Source organism: Paramormyrops kingsleyae, chromosome 12 (assembly GCF_048594095.1).
Source record: "Paramormyrops kingsleyae isolate MSU_618 chromosome 12, PKINGS_0.4, whole genome shotgun sequence".
Taxonomy (NCBI): Eukaryota; Metazoa; Chordata; class Actinopteri; order Osteoglossiformes; family Mormyridae; genus Paramormyrops; species Paramormyrops kingsleyae.
Genome location: NC_132808.1, coordinates 9,580,332 through 9,594,260, shown reverse-complemented (window position 1 = coordinate 9,594,260; position 13,929 = coordinate 9,580,332). Strand labels below are relative to the sequence as shown.

The window sequence follows — 13,929 nt, the reverse complement described above, 5'->3', positions numbered from 1 at the left end:
GACCACCTTGGGTTACAGTTTCTATCTGGATGTACAGTATGTGCTGTCCTGTGCACTCGCAGTAAGGGTCATAGCCAGATATGAGGTCAACGAAGTCCGGACTTCGGTAATTTTTTTAAGAACTAGAAATAACATTTGAAGCTAAATATTCACCTGAATAAAGAAAAAATGAGCAGTTGAAAATGATTGTGGACCAAGTGCATTATTAATACATGTCAAATGTGTCATTAATAGTGTCTGCTGGGTGTGAGTGAGGGAGCTGGATCATTCAGTATCAGCATGACAGAGGATGTGCGACTCGGGAACTTCACTGAAAGCGGCTCAAATTCACGTTGTGTGTGTGTGACCCTGCAGCATTGTGAGGGAGGGGGCACAGGCTGCATATCATTCACTAAGACAAAACAATGATCATTATCTCTACAAAACTGCGACCTGCTATAGCGTTTGGAGTAACGATAATTGTATGAAACGTTAAATATAAGCGAAGGCTAGGCTGCTCTGACAGAGTTAAAGGCTGAGTTTCTTTCATGTTACGCCTAATAGGTTAGATTAGGCTAACTAATGTTTCACGTAACATCATTAATAAAATAAACAAAATAAACAGTTTATGGAGAGAATGGAATCAGTAACAGTGTCCATAGAAACATGTCAAAACCACATTTGGATATCAAAGCAAGTGAATTTCTGTGAACTTGTTATGGTTATGGTGTATTCGGTTTTATCTTTACATATGGTTACAAATAACCTTAAATTACATGCTTCATACCCATAATATTTTACTGCTCTGTAATGTTCTTATTATATAGACCTAAATTCATTCAGTAAGGCACATTCATATAATAGCTCCACATACTGTAACTTGCTGTAACCTAATATGAATATCATTTAACACCGGCTGTCCCCCAGAAAACAAGCCTCTTGTATGTAATGTGCGATTGAGGCTGCAGGGTCTGGCCACTTCAGGCTCGAGGACTTCAGCCCCCACTGTGACCTCTGCACGGCACAGAAGGGCCCTATGGGCAGGTCACTCTCCCAGCTCCAGCTGCTCCCAGTGGGGCCACAGTGGAAAGAGCGGCGGTGGGTGTTTTAGGTTCTGACAGGGGTAACAGGTACCTGCTCACAGGGATGGATTACATCACCCGGTGGCCAGAAGCCTATGCCATCCCTGACCAGGAGGGGGAGACAGTTGCAGATGCCCTGGTGGAGGTTCTGTTTAGCTGGTTCAGGGAGCCAGAGACTATGCACAGTGACCTGGGGATGAACTCTGAGTCTGCTGTGTTTGCCTCCCTGTGCAGCCGGCTGCGCATAAACAAGACCTGTACCACTCCCTTACGGCCACAGAGTGACGGCCTGGTGGAGAGGTTTCACTGCACCCTGGAATGGCTGACCTGGATGCAAAGCGTTCTGGTAGTGGTTTGGGGATGTCGATGTTCACGTGCTCCAAAAGTTATTTTGGCTGTTCATTACCAATACAATTGACCTTCTTGGCATTACAACATATAACAGTGTCTAAAGGTATTCTGAATAAGGTACGTTTTGAGTATCCTACCAGAATATAATACTGAATACAATCAGGACTGTGCATTCAGCATTGAGACACTACATGCTTATTCATAGTATTCTGCCCAAACCTGCGTGACCCTCAACCCTCACACTTACGAGTAACACACTTACGAGTAACAATTAAAGAGACAGTGTCATAAACTCGCTTTTCACTGTGAACACAAACGCGTTTTTATCCATCAATCCCTCTGCTGTCCAGACCACACATAAGTCAGAATTAACGGGTTTAGACCAATCAGGGCTCAGTCCCACACACACAGAACCAGGAATCGAACCCTCAGTGTGAAGCTACAGTACTGCCCACTGTGTCACAATACCTCTGGGAACCAGCAGAGGGTGCTCACAGTCTCTCCTCCCTGCACCATTCAGAACTCGCCAGACCAGTTCCACCAGTTCCTATCAATGCAGCTGCCTATAGTTCCCTCCTTTCCCCTCTGCCTGTTTAAGCCCCAGCTCCCCAGCAGTCCTCATTCGGACCTTGAACCCCTGGCCTGTGGTTGCACCTGGTTCTGCTGTGTCCCAGTTGCCCTGTCCCTCCATTTACACACATAATAAGTATGAAAATGCAGGGAGACTCACCTAGTTTAAATGTGCCGCTCATCCAGGCAAAGAGTTGGGAATAAATAGCAAGGAACAGCATGCTAAACATTGTGGGATCATCTGTAAAGCAAAGAGAGCAAATCAGACACCCTCATTCTCTCATCAGTCTATACAGATATAACATGATATTAAATAATAAAGTGTCCTTGGGCTTTTCTTCCCCTGAGATAAATCCTGCCGTCCCCAGGGCCTGACTGCACTGTGATGTCATGCACAGTAAGGCCCATCATCCGAGGGCAGCGGGGGTCAAAACACAGGCCAAGGAGTCTAATGCCCCTGTGAATCAGAGGGTCCCTCAAAACCCCATGGTGTGATGAAGGTGGGGGCCGGCACATGTCGGCTGGGGGGGATCCCGGACCATCCTGCATGGCAGCCAGGTGCCCCCCCCCCCAGCCCGTACACCCTACATGTCACCTTACATGAGGTCCACACAATAACATCCTACTAGGTAAAATGTCAGGTGCCCAGGGTACAAGTGTAATCTGTCAAACACCAGAACCTGCAAACTCCACACAAAGAGCAGAGGTGGGACTCGAACCCCCAGCCCTGGAGTTAAGAAGCAGCAGTGCTGCCCACTGGGCCTGTGTGCCACGGAAAATGAAACAGCTCTAAACCTCATTCTGGTCAGAATTCTTAATATGCCAGTGGACATAAATGTTAATGTGAACAAATACATCCACATAAATATACTTACACAGGAAATAACCCATGATTGCAAGAATGTCTCTAAGTCGTACTGTTTCTCCCTTCCTTCGGGAGCGTATTATCCGAAACACTCCGAGACCAACTGAAATAAGGGAAGATAAGTGTCAGTCACCAGACACAGAATGAAAAAACAGATGTGTTCAGTGATCCTGTGTTTGAAACCCTGCACAGCACTGTCACCTTGGAGTTCTAAGTTTGAATCCCATATTGGATGCTGCATTAATAGTGCACAACAGATTTAAATGGGTTATGAAACAGTGTTTCACTTGGGTATTGTATCACAATTCCCTAATTGTATAGATATTAATTATGAAAAGCACACTTTTAAATATCAATGTCATTCCAAAGTTTGACGTTTGTGTGTCTCATTCACTACAGTGTAGCAAATAAATACCTCTATACCAAGTTCTGCCCCAGTGTTCCTGAAGTTCCAAAGTCTAAAACAAATTTTAAATATGTACTTTACAAAACATGAAAACGTACTTACCTGGGAATAAAACCATGACGACTGGAAACATTAATAAAGTGGAAAATGTTGCAAGTAGATCTTGCCAAGCTACAGCTGAGTATTTTGCCAAATAAACACTGACAGCAACTAAAATAAAGTAAGAATAGAGTCAGTCACCATGAAATTCATGTCAGACAGAGTACAAACACAGATTGTGTTCACTGGTCCTGCACAGGCCTGTCACCTGGGGGTTCTGGGTTTGAATCCCTTATTGAACAATGTGGTATGAAAAGCACATCCTAGAGTGTTTGACTTGGACATTTCATCATACATGCCTAAATGTACATATTAATAGTAAAAAAAAAAAAAAACAATCCATGTTGTACATTTCAGCCAAAAGAAACTAAATTAACATACAGTATATATTATCTATCCATCCATCCATCCATCCATCATAACCCCTTCTCAAGCACAGTCCCATGGTGAGACTATCCCTAAAAAGCCCAGAGCAGGGTACACCCTGGTGAGGTGCCAGTCCATCACAGGGCACATCCACTCACACACAATGGGCCATTTTTAGACCCCATTTTAACTAAATGCATGTTGTTGTGTGTGTGTGTGTGGGGGGGGGGAACAGAGCACCTGCAGGGGGGGGGGACCAGAGCACCTGCAGGCAGAGGCGTCATGCTGATAGAGACTGAAGGGGCTCGGGGCCCCTTGGGTTTTAGATTTAGGCTCCAGATTGTTTAGCCAGTTTCACACTATTTCTCGAGTGACAGTGCATATAATTATTATATAATTATCATGGCTAGCGATAGATTTTTTCTGTATTTATAGTGTTCAAATTAATTCTGAACAACACCGGTTACTATGTGCTCAATTTGCAACTTTTTTTCCCTTGTAATTTCACAATGTAAGGAATGTAAATGACATTAGTAATGAAACCTACAACTCCCATGATCCTTTGCCTCAGTAAGTTTACGTGGCAGTGAAGAGCAATATGCTAGACAAAAGGTAATGAAAGGAGCGCAGTGACAGGTAGCCATTTTATTCTGTAAGAAATGTGACTGGGGTGAGACACAGATCACACGCCTATAGGCTGGTCTAATACACAGCTAGATTATCATGGTTAAACAAAGAAGCCTGAGGAAACGCTGCATCAGAGACAGAACAAGCAGCAAACAGGACAGACGGAGCGACAGAGTCTGTGACTGTAGGTGAGCATGTAGCTACTGTAGCAAACAGCCAGGAGCAGCTCATCATGTGCTGAGTTTATGTTGTGGAGTCTTTGCTGTTGATTTAGTGTTTTTAGGCTACAGAGGAGGAGGAGGTTGATTTAGTGATTCCCAGAGAGAGACTGACAGGGACAGTTACATCAGGAGAGGCCATATTCAACTGGAAGTAGGAAGCTCTGCCAAAACACTCTTTGGAGGCAAACAGGAAGCTGCATATGGTAGGATGATGCTTAATGGGGCCAAAGATCAGTGCATCAGTGGTGTCTCCTTTAAGAGCAGGCGTGTCAGTGATCGCCTGATAGTCTGTAGCTCACGTTATGTGTGAGCTGGGCTGCTCCTCAGCACGTTGGGTACCATGGAGACTGCGGATGGTGTGTATATTTTTTTCTTGTGATCAAAATTTTATTGAACAAGTATTAACATAGAAGGAAACACAACAGACCCCCCCCCCCCCCTCAACACCCTCCCACCCCCTCATACCCTGAGGCAGCACCCTGAAAGAACAAGCAAAAGCAAAAATCCGTAAACAGAAGAAGGCACCAGCGCATCCAGCCCCAGAGGGAGTGCAGCTGAAAGGTGAGGAAAAAATAATGATGAAAGTAGATATTGTGAAAATAAGCAAACAGAAATAAAAAGGCTGTCACGCCCCGCTCCGTCCGCTCCTAGTGTGTGCCACGCCCCCTCATTATCCACGTGTGCTTCCCCGATTGTGCCCAGCTGTTGCCTGTTCCGTTTACCTAGTCCTGTGTATATTAGTCCGCGTCTCCCCATGTATGCCAGATCCAGCATTGTATTGTCCGTTAGATGTCCCTACCTGTCTGTCTGTCAAGGATTAAAGACCCTGATTACCCGTCATTTTGGCTCTCGCCTGCTTCCCTGCTCACCTGCCTGCTGAAACGTGACAGAATGCTGGATCTCCCAAACAACACAACGCGGGAGACCGAGCACCACCGGCTCGGTCTCCTGCAAGACTTTGTGTTCTGGCGGTCCCAGCCTGAGGTCCAGGAGGACCCCGTGGCCCTGCAGCTGGCCCAGAGGGGCGCGGACCTCCTGGCAGAGGATCGCCCGCCCGGACAACAGTACCCGCTGCAGAGGGCACGTAAATGCCTCCGCCGCCTACAGCTCCGGCTCGCGGAGGGAAGAGCTGGGCGCTTTGCCGAGAATCAGGGCGACGTGCCGGAAGCAGCTCTGCTGCCCACCGCAAGCAACGCGGGGAGACGGATGAAGCCCCGGAGCCGAGCGGAAGAAACCTCGCCGCTCTACCTGGGCGCCTGCTCTCTTCTCCCTGCCTGGGACGACATTGCTGCTGCCCGCCTGGCCGGCTTCCGTGCGGAGAAGCCACCTCCGCTGGAGGCTTGTTTTTATCGGCCGGAGCGCCTGGGTCTAGGCGGGATACGCGCCGTAAGGGACGCTATTCCCCGGGTCCCGAGAGCCCTTAAAGGGGCAGCGCCAACGCACTCGGCACCCCTCCTGCCTGCTCCGGAACTGCCTGATCCGGATTTGCCAGCAGCACCGCCTGCTGCTGCTGTCGCCGCTCTGCCCGCGGCACCGCCTGCTGCTGTTGCGGCCGCGCTACCAGCAGCACTGCCTGACCCGCCTGTCCTGCCTGACCCGCCTGTCCTGCCTGACCTGCCTGCAGTCCCTGCAGCTGCCACCGCTCTGCCTGCGGCACTGCCCGCGGTTGCGCCCCCTGCTGGCCGCGTGATGGCGGCGCCCGCTGTGGCGCCCCCTGCTGGCCGCGTGATGGCGGCGCCCGCTGCGGCACCCCCTGGTGACCAGGAACTGAGGGTGCCCGCTGCAGCTCCGACTGAGGTGCCCTCCGAGGCGCCCCCTGCTGGCCGCACACCCGAGGTGCCCCTTGCTGGCCACGTGACGGCGGCGCTCGTCCTGCCGGCACCTGAACTGCCTGTCTCGCCTGTCCTGCCGGCTCTTGACCTGCCTGTCTCGCCTGTCCTGCCGGCTCTTGACCTGCCTGTCTCGCCGGTCCTGCCGGCTCCTGAACTGCCTGTCTCGCCGGTCCTGCTGGCGCCTGAACTGCCTGAGGTGGCCGCGGTTGCGCCCCCTGCTGGCCGTGTGATGGCGGCGCCCGCTGTGGCGCTCCCTGCGGGTCGCACGCCTGCAGCTGCCTCCGCTTTGCCTGAGGTGCCCGCCGAGGCGCCTCCTGCTGGTCGCACGCCTGCAGCTGCCTCCGCTCTGCCCGAGGCGCCTCCTGCTGGTCGCACGCCTGCAGCTGCCTCCGCTCTGCCCGAGGCGCCCCCTGCTGGTTGCACGCCTGCAGCTGCCTCCGCTCTGCCTGAGGCGCCCCCTGCTGGCCGCACGACGGAGGTGCCTGCCGAGGCGCCCCCTGCTCTGCCCGATCCTACACCCTCGAGCACCTCCCTCCTGACTCCCTCGCCCTTGCCCCGACAAAGCCAACACCACCCGGGACCCCGCCTTTCAGTGTCCCGTAAGGGAAGAGGACACAGGCGTCGGGTCCGGGTCCCGCCCGCCCTGCCCCCTGGCTCGCCCGTTCGGCCCCTGGCTGTGGCTCGGTGGCTGCCTGCGGGTCCTTCGGCTCGAGGTCGGCGGTCTCCGCCGGGTCCCCCCCTGGGTCCTCGGTGCCGGTCCTCGGTCCCGCCTCCGGCTCCGTGTCGGTCGCCTCCGGGCCCCCCTGCTCCGGCTGGGCGTCGGACGGCGCCTTCCCCGGCTCTGGCTGCGCCTCTGCCTGCCGCGGCTTCCCCCTCCTGCCTGCCTGCACTGGTGTTCCCTTCTGCTCCCTCCGTGTCCCCTCCGTCACTCCCTCGTCCCGTTCCCTTGGCCCCTGGGTGGTCCCCTTCAGCTTCCTTCTCCCTCTCCCCTGCGGCCCCTCCGGCCGCTGCCCGTCGCCCGCCTGGGCTCCCTCGGGCTCCCGTTTGTCCCCCTTCCGTTCCTGTTTGGTCTCCCCTGTCTGCTCCTCCTCCCTTTCCCTTTCTGCCTCCTGTCTCTGCTCCTCTGCCCTCTGTGTCTCCTCTGTTCACTCCTGGCCCCTTCGTGTCGCCTGTGGGTGTTCCCTCCGTGTCGCCCTTTTCGGTCTGTCTGTCTGCGTTCCCCGTCCTCTGTCAGGTCCTGTCTTTCTTTTGGTCCTTGTTCTTGTTTTGTGTCTCTGTTCTGTTCCCTGTTTTTGGTTGATGTTTTGCTTTTTGTCTTCCAGGTCCTGTTCCCCGGTTTCGTCCCGTCCGTCGCCTCCTCTCGGGCGCGCCCGGTGTGCGTGCCTTTGGGGGGGGGTTATGTCACGCCCCGCTCCGTCCGCTCCTAGTGTGTGCCACGCCCCCTCATTATCCACGTGTGCTTCCCCGATTGTGCCCAGCTGTTGCCTGTTCCGTTTACCTAGTCCTGTGTATATTAGTCCGCGTCTCCCCATGTATGCCAGATCCAGCATTGTATTGTCCATTAGATGTCCCTACCTGTCTGTCTGTCAAGGATTAAAGACCCTGATTACCCGTCATTTTGGCTCTCGCCTGCTTCCCTGCTCACCTGCCTGCTGAAACGTGACAAAGGCAAGTAGTTTAATTTTTTTTTAAATTACAAAATCACAAAATGACCCCCAACCAGCCCTTGACTAGCTGCACATCTTGAAGCCAACTCTGAATGGCAGAGCTAGAGGAATTATTAATCCGGGGAGCAAACAGTTCAAGCAGCACCAAATTAAAGAAGGCAGACTTCCAAACAGAGGGAAAGGCAGTCAGACTACAAGCTCTAAGCAGAGACCACAGCTGGAAAAAATATGACGAGGAAGGAAGATTAAACGCGGACATAAGAGACTAAAACAATTTGAGACCTGAGCAGTTAAAAATGTCACCCAGAGTGGAAACGCCCGACTGTGACCACGGTGAGCTAGAAACAGGGCCTCCAATATTCAGGACAGGGCTGTGGAGTAACGGTGTGCTGGGGTGTCAATTCAGGAAGGGGTCCAACAATTTTTTGACTCTTCTCCATGTGTGAAGGGCCAGGGAGATAACTGACCGATAGAGGTGGAGATGGATTTTAGTTTAATGCGTAAAAAAGGGAGAGAGGCTAGACAGCAGGGAAGAACATATTCTAGGCTCTGGCGACCCCAGTTGGGATTAAGAGGTTATGGTGATGGATGGAAGAAGCCAGGCAGGGGGGTGTCAGGGAAGAGTGATCCAGCTCCATAATTGGCCTTGGGTGAAAGCATGGTGGTACACTTCAATTATAGTGAAATGTCGCACAGAAGGTCTCTTACAGTCCAAAGAAACATAGAAATGGTAGATTTAACAGAGGCCCAGAATCTAGGGGGAGGAGGAAGAGGAAGCATAGAGCTAATAAAATTAATGCTTGGCAGCACATTCATTTTAATAATGGCCACCCTTGTGTGGAATGAGAGGGAGAGAGAAGACCGTGAGGAAATGGAGACCTTAATACCCTCCAGAACACGGCGAAAGATGGCAGCTGCAAGCTCCAGGACTGAGGGGTAGATGTCCAACCTCAGGTATCTGAAAGACCTCGTCTGAGGAATAGAAGAAGGAAATGAAAAGTGACAGGCAGGATGCAGTGGAAGAAGAGAAGACTTTGCCCAGTTAATCTTATAGCCCGACAAGGATTCATATGTTTGAGACAGATTAAGGAGATGAGGAAGATCAGCAGGGACTTTGCCAAGATAAAGGAGCAGATCATCAACATATAAGGAGACATAAGATCTGATTGATGGAGAGCTGTGGTTAGGGGCTCTAATGAGAGATTAAAGAGTAAAGGGGATAGTGGACAGCCCTGCCTGGCACCTCGAAGGGGCAGAAAAGGAGGAGAAGTGTTGGTATCAGTCAGGAGGAGTGAGGAGGGGGAGGAGTAAAGGGTCTGAACCATGTTGGTAAAATAAGAGCCAAAGCCCATTCTGTCCTGGACCCTCCACAAAAATGACCAATTCATTAAAAGCCTTCAGATTTAAGGAGAGAAGGGCAGCTGGGAAAGGAAAGGAAGGAGCAGCATGATGTACATGCAGCAGGCAGTGTATGTTGTCAGTGACATGGTGGGATTTAATAAAGCCAGTTTGGTCTGGGTGAATAAATTTACAAATCACCGCCTGCAGCCGAAGAGCAAGAACCTTCGCAAGCAGGAGATTTCCATTTCCAACATTTCCAACACAGCGAGCCCCGACGTATATGGGACGGGCTACGGTCAATTACGGACTATAAACCCAGCACTGTGAGATGCACGAAACCGGAACTAGCTGACGACCTCAATGCTTTCTTCGCGCGTTTCGAGGCGCCTGCTATGGCGGCTAATCAGAGAGCTGCATCCGCCCCCGCTACTGAACCGGCACCACTGACACTCTCTGAGCATGACGTGAGGAGAGCTCTGAGGGCCACTAACTGCAGGAAGGCAGCGGGACCAGATGGCATCCCGGGACGTGTACTGAAGGTATGTGCAGATCAGCTGGCCATGGTTTTCACCAACATCTTCAATGCCTCCCTGGCCCAGCAGGTGGTCCCTTCTTGCTTTAAAACATCAGTGATTGTCCGATACCAAAGAACACCCGCCCAGCCAGCCTCAATGACTATCGCCCGGTAGCCCTGACGTCTGTGGTGATGAAGTGCTTCGAGAGACTCATGAAACCCTTCATCAGCTCCTTCCTTCCCTCCAACTTTGACCTGCTACAATCTGCATACCAGACAAACAGATCCTCTGGAGATGCCGTCGCACAGGTCCTGCACTCCACACTGAGCCATCTTGATGAGGGATGTGGTAATTATGTGAGAATGCTGTTCATAGACTACAGCTCAGCTTTTAACACCATAATCCCCCAAACCCTCACGGATAAGCTCCAGGACTTAGGTTTCAGTACATCTTTGTGCAAATGGGTGTACAACTTCCTGACCGCAAGACCACAGACAGTGAGAGTAGGGGATGTGTACTCTCGTACACTCACGCTGAACATAGGGGCCCCCCAGGGATGTGTGCTGAGCCCCCTTCTCTACTCCCTCTACACTGCAGACTGCAAGGCCAGGCACCCCACTAACTCCATTGTGAAGTTTGCTGACGACACAGTGGTGGTAGGACTCATCTCCGGGAATGACGAGAGGGCCTACCGGTGTGAGGTGGACGGTCTAGCAAAGTGGTGTGAGGCAAATCACCTCTCCATGAACATCAAGAAAACAGAAGAGATGGTGATTGACTTCAGGAGACAAAGAGAGGAGCTAATGGTGCGTTCGATTATCTCTCTCCAAGTCGGAACTCGGATGAAAACGTCACGATACGTCACGAAAAACATCACTTCCCGTCGGAAACACGCCCCTTTTATGACGTTGAAGTCGGATAAGATTTTGTTGCCCGAGTTGCCCTTGTGACGTAATTTCAACATGGCGACTTGGTTTGTTTGTAGTTTATTTACTGTTCGAAAAAAGAATATCGCTATGAATGTACTAAAATATTTTATAAAGCTTTTAATGTGGTTTGACTAGTTCGTGTTTCTTGTTTGTCTCTCGGAAAAATCTAAATTTCTCCATTTTCTTCATTTGGAAAACTCCAAATCTGCTAAAATATAAAGCAACAACACACAGCAACGTGTTCATGGAGGCAGCCATGTTTGTTCCGAGATGTGGGTAGCTCGAACGGGAGATTGTCGGACGTGATGTCACTCAACTCGGAATTTCCGAGTTCCGAGAGAAAAACGAACGCACCATAACTCACACCCCAATACAGATCAATGGAACCCCTGTGGAGAGAGTCAGCAGCTTCAAATGCCTTGGTGTCCACATCAATGAGGACTTCACCTGGAGCACATACAGACTTCCTCATCACTAAAGGCAGACAGCGCCTCTATCACCTGAGGTGTCTAAAGAGGTTCAAGATCTCCATCAACATCCAGAGGAGATTCTATACTGGAGTCATCGAGAGCATCCTGACTAGCAACATCACGGTGTGGTATGGGAACTGCACTGCACAGCAGCAGAAAGCCCTGCAGAGGGTAGTGCCCACAGCGGAACGCACCATGAGAACCTCTCTACCAGCCCTGCAGGACATCTATGCTGAAAGGTGCAGATCCTGGGCCACCAGGATCACTAGGGACTCCAGCCATCCCGCCCACAAACTGTTCAGGCCACTGAGGTCAGGGAAACTCTGCAGGCTGAAGTCAAGAACTGAACGGTTTAGGAGGAGTTTTTACCCACAAGCAGTGAGACTCCTCAACTGCAGCACATAACAGACAACGACACACACACAGTCTTCTACTATCCATTTCCATAACTATAAAATATCTGCATATCTGCACTTTATGGCACATCTGCAGTGAGATTTATATCTTCACAGTGCAATCTGTATACAGTGCAATTTATACTTTATAGTTATACTTTCACAGTGCTATGTTATGTTATGTATACTTATGTGTATTATATATAATGTATGCACTTTATCTTTCTGTGATGTTAGTACTTATTCCTTCTGTATGTATAGCACAGCCGGGGTACTTTTTGCCAGAAAAAGCATTTCGTTGTATGTTGCAGCAGCTATAACTACATGTGACAAATAAAGAATCTACATCTACATTGGAGTTCATCAAGGACAGCGGACGGCAGCGGAACAGTCTGCGGGGTCTTTGTTTAAACAGTAAAATCATCATAGATGAGAAGGTTATGGAAGAATGGAGTAGAAATCAGTTTCTAAAATTCAGAAAGGGGATGGAGAGGGAAGCCATCAGGCCCTGAAGATTTCCCTGGGCTCATGGAGCACAATACCTCTTTAAGTTCAGTGATTGAAAGAGGAACATCAAGTGCAGAGGCTTCTGGACCTGAGAGCCGGGGGAGGGGTAAGGCATCAAGAACGGGATTGGAGGATGGGGAGACTGAGGCTGAGGAGACTGAGGGTGGGGAGACTGAGGCTGAGGATGGGGAGACAGAGGGTGGGGAGACAGAGGGTGGGGAGACTGAGGCTGAGGAGACAGAGGGTGGGGAGACAGAGGGTGGGGAGACTGAGGCTGAGGAGATTGAGGCTGAGGAGACTGAGGGTGGGGAGACTGAGGCTGAGGAGACAGAGGGTGGGGAGACTGAGGGTGGGGAGACTGAGGCTGAGGAGACAGAGGGTGGGGAGACTGAGGCTGAGGAGACTGAGGGTGGGGAGACAGAGGGTGGGGAGACTGAGGCTGAGGAGACTGAGGCTGAGGAGACTGAGGGTGGGGAGACTGAGGCTGAGGAGACAGAGGGTGGGGAGACTGAGGGTGGGGAGACTGAGGGTGGGGAGACAGAGGCTGAGGAGACTGAGGGTGGGGAGACTGAGGGTGGGGAGACTGAGGCTGAGGAGACAGAGGGTGGGGAGACTGAGGGTGGGGAGACTGAGGGTGGGGAGACAGAGGGTGGGGAGACTGAGGCTGAGGAGACAGAGGGTGGGGAGACTGAGGGTGGGGAGACTGAGGGTGGGGAGACAGAGGGTGGGGAGACTGAGGTTGGGGAGACTGAGGGTGGGGAGACTGAGGCTGAGGAGACTGAGGGTGGGGAGACTGAGGGTGGGGAGACAGAGGGTGGGGAGACTGAGGCTGAGGAGACTGAGGGTGGGGAGACAGAGGGTGGGGAGACTGAGGCTGAGGAGACAGAGGGTGGGGAGACTGAGGGTGGGGAGACTGAGGGTGGGGAGACTGAGGCTGAGGAGACTGAGGGTGGGGAGACAGAGGGTGGGGAGACTGAGGCTGAGGAGACAGAGGGTGGGGAGACTGAGGGTGGGGAGACTGAGGGTGAGGAGACTGAGGGTGGGGAGACAGAGGGTGGGGAGACTGAGGCTGAGGAGACAGAGGGTGGGGAGACTGAGGCTGAGGAGACAGAGGGTGGGGAGACTGAGGCTGAGGAGACAGAGGGTGGGGAGACTGAGGGTGGGGAGACTGAGGCTGAGGAGACAGAGGGTGGGGAGACTGAGGCTGAGGAGACAGAGGGTGGGGAGACTGAGGCTGAGGAGACAGAGGGTGGGGAGACTGAGGCTGAGGAGACAGAGGGTGGGGAGACTGAGGGTGGGGAGACTGAGGCTGAGGAGACAGAGGGTGGGGAGACTGAGGCTGAGGAGACAGAGGGTGGGGAGACTGAGGCTGAGGAGACAGAGGGTGGGGAGACTGAGGCTGAGGAGACAGAGGGTGGGGAGACTGAGGGTGGGGAGACTGAGGCTGAGGAGACAGAGGGTGGGGAGACTGAGGCTGAGGAGACAGAGGGTGGGGAGACTGAGGCTGAGGAGACAGAGGGTGGGGAGACTGAGGGTGGGGAGACTGAGGCTGAGGAGACAGAGGGTGGGGAGACTGAGGGTGGGGAGACTGAGGGTGAGGAGACTGAGGGTGGGGAGACAGAGGGTGGGGAGACTGAGGCTGAGGAGACAGAGGGTGGGGAGACTGAGGCTGAGGAGACAGAGGGTGGGGAGACAGAGGGTGAGGAG

General features: G+C 52.1%; 1 protein-coding gene across 1 annotated transcript in view; it reads right to left on the bottom strand.

Annotated features, from left to right (window-relative positions):
- LOC111839800 (uncharacterized) overlaps window positions 1-13,929 on the bottom strand; it is a 108,765-nt gene that overhangs the window by 40,269 nt on the left and 54,567 nt on the right. The window contains exons 11-13 of the mRNA XM_072718638.1: window positions 3,356-3,463; window positions 2,858-2,950; window positions 2,143-2,223 (exon numbers count right to left, since the gene is read on the bottom strand). Of these exons, the coding sequence (XP_072574739.1) occupies window positions 2,143-2,223; window positions 2,858-2,950; window positions 3,356-3,463 (282 nt within the window). The remainder of the gene's footprint in view (window positions 1-2,142; window positions 2,224-2,857; window positions 2,951-3,355; window positions 3,464-13,929) is intronic.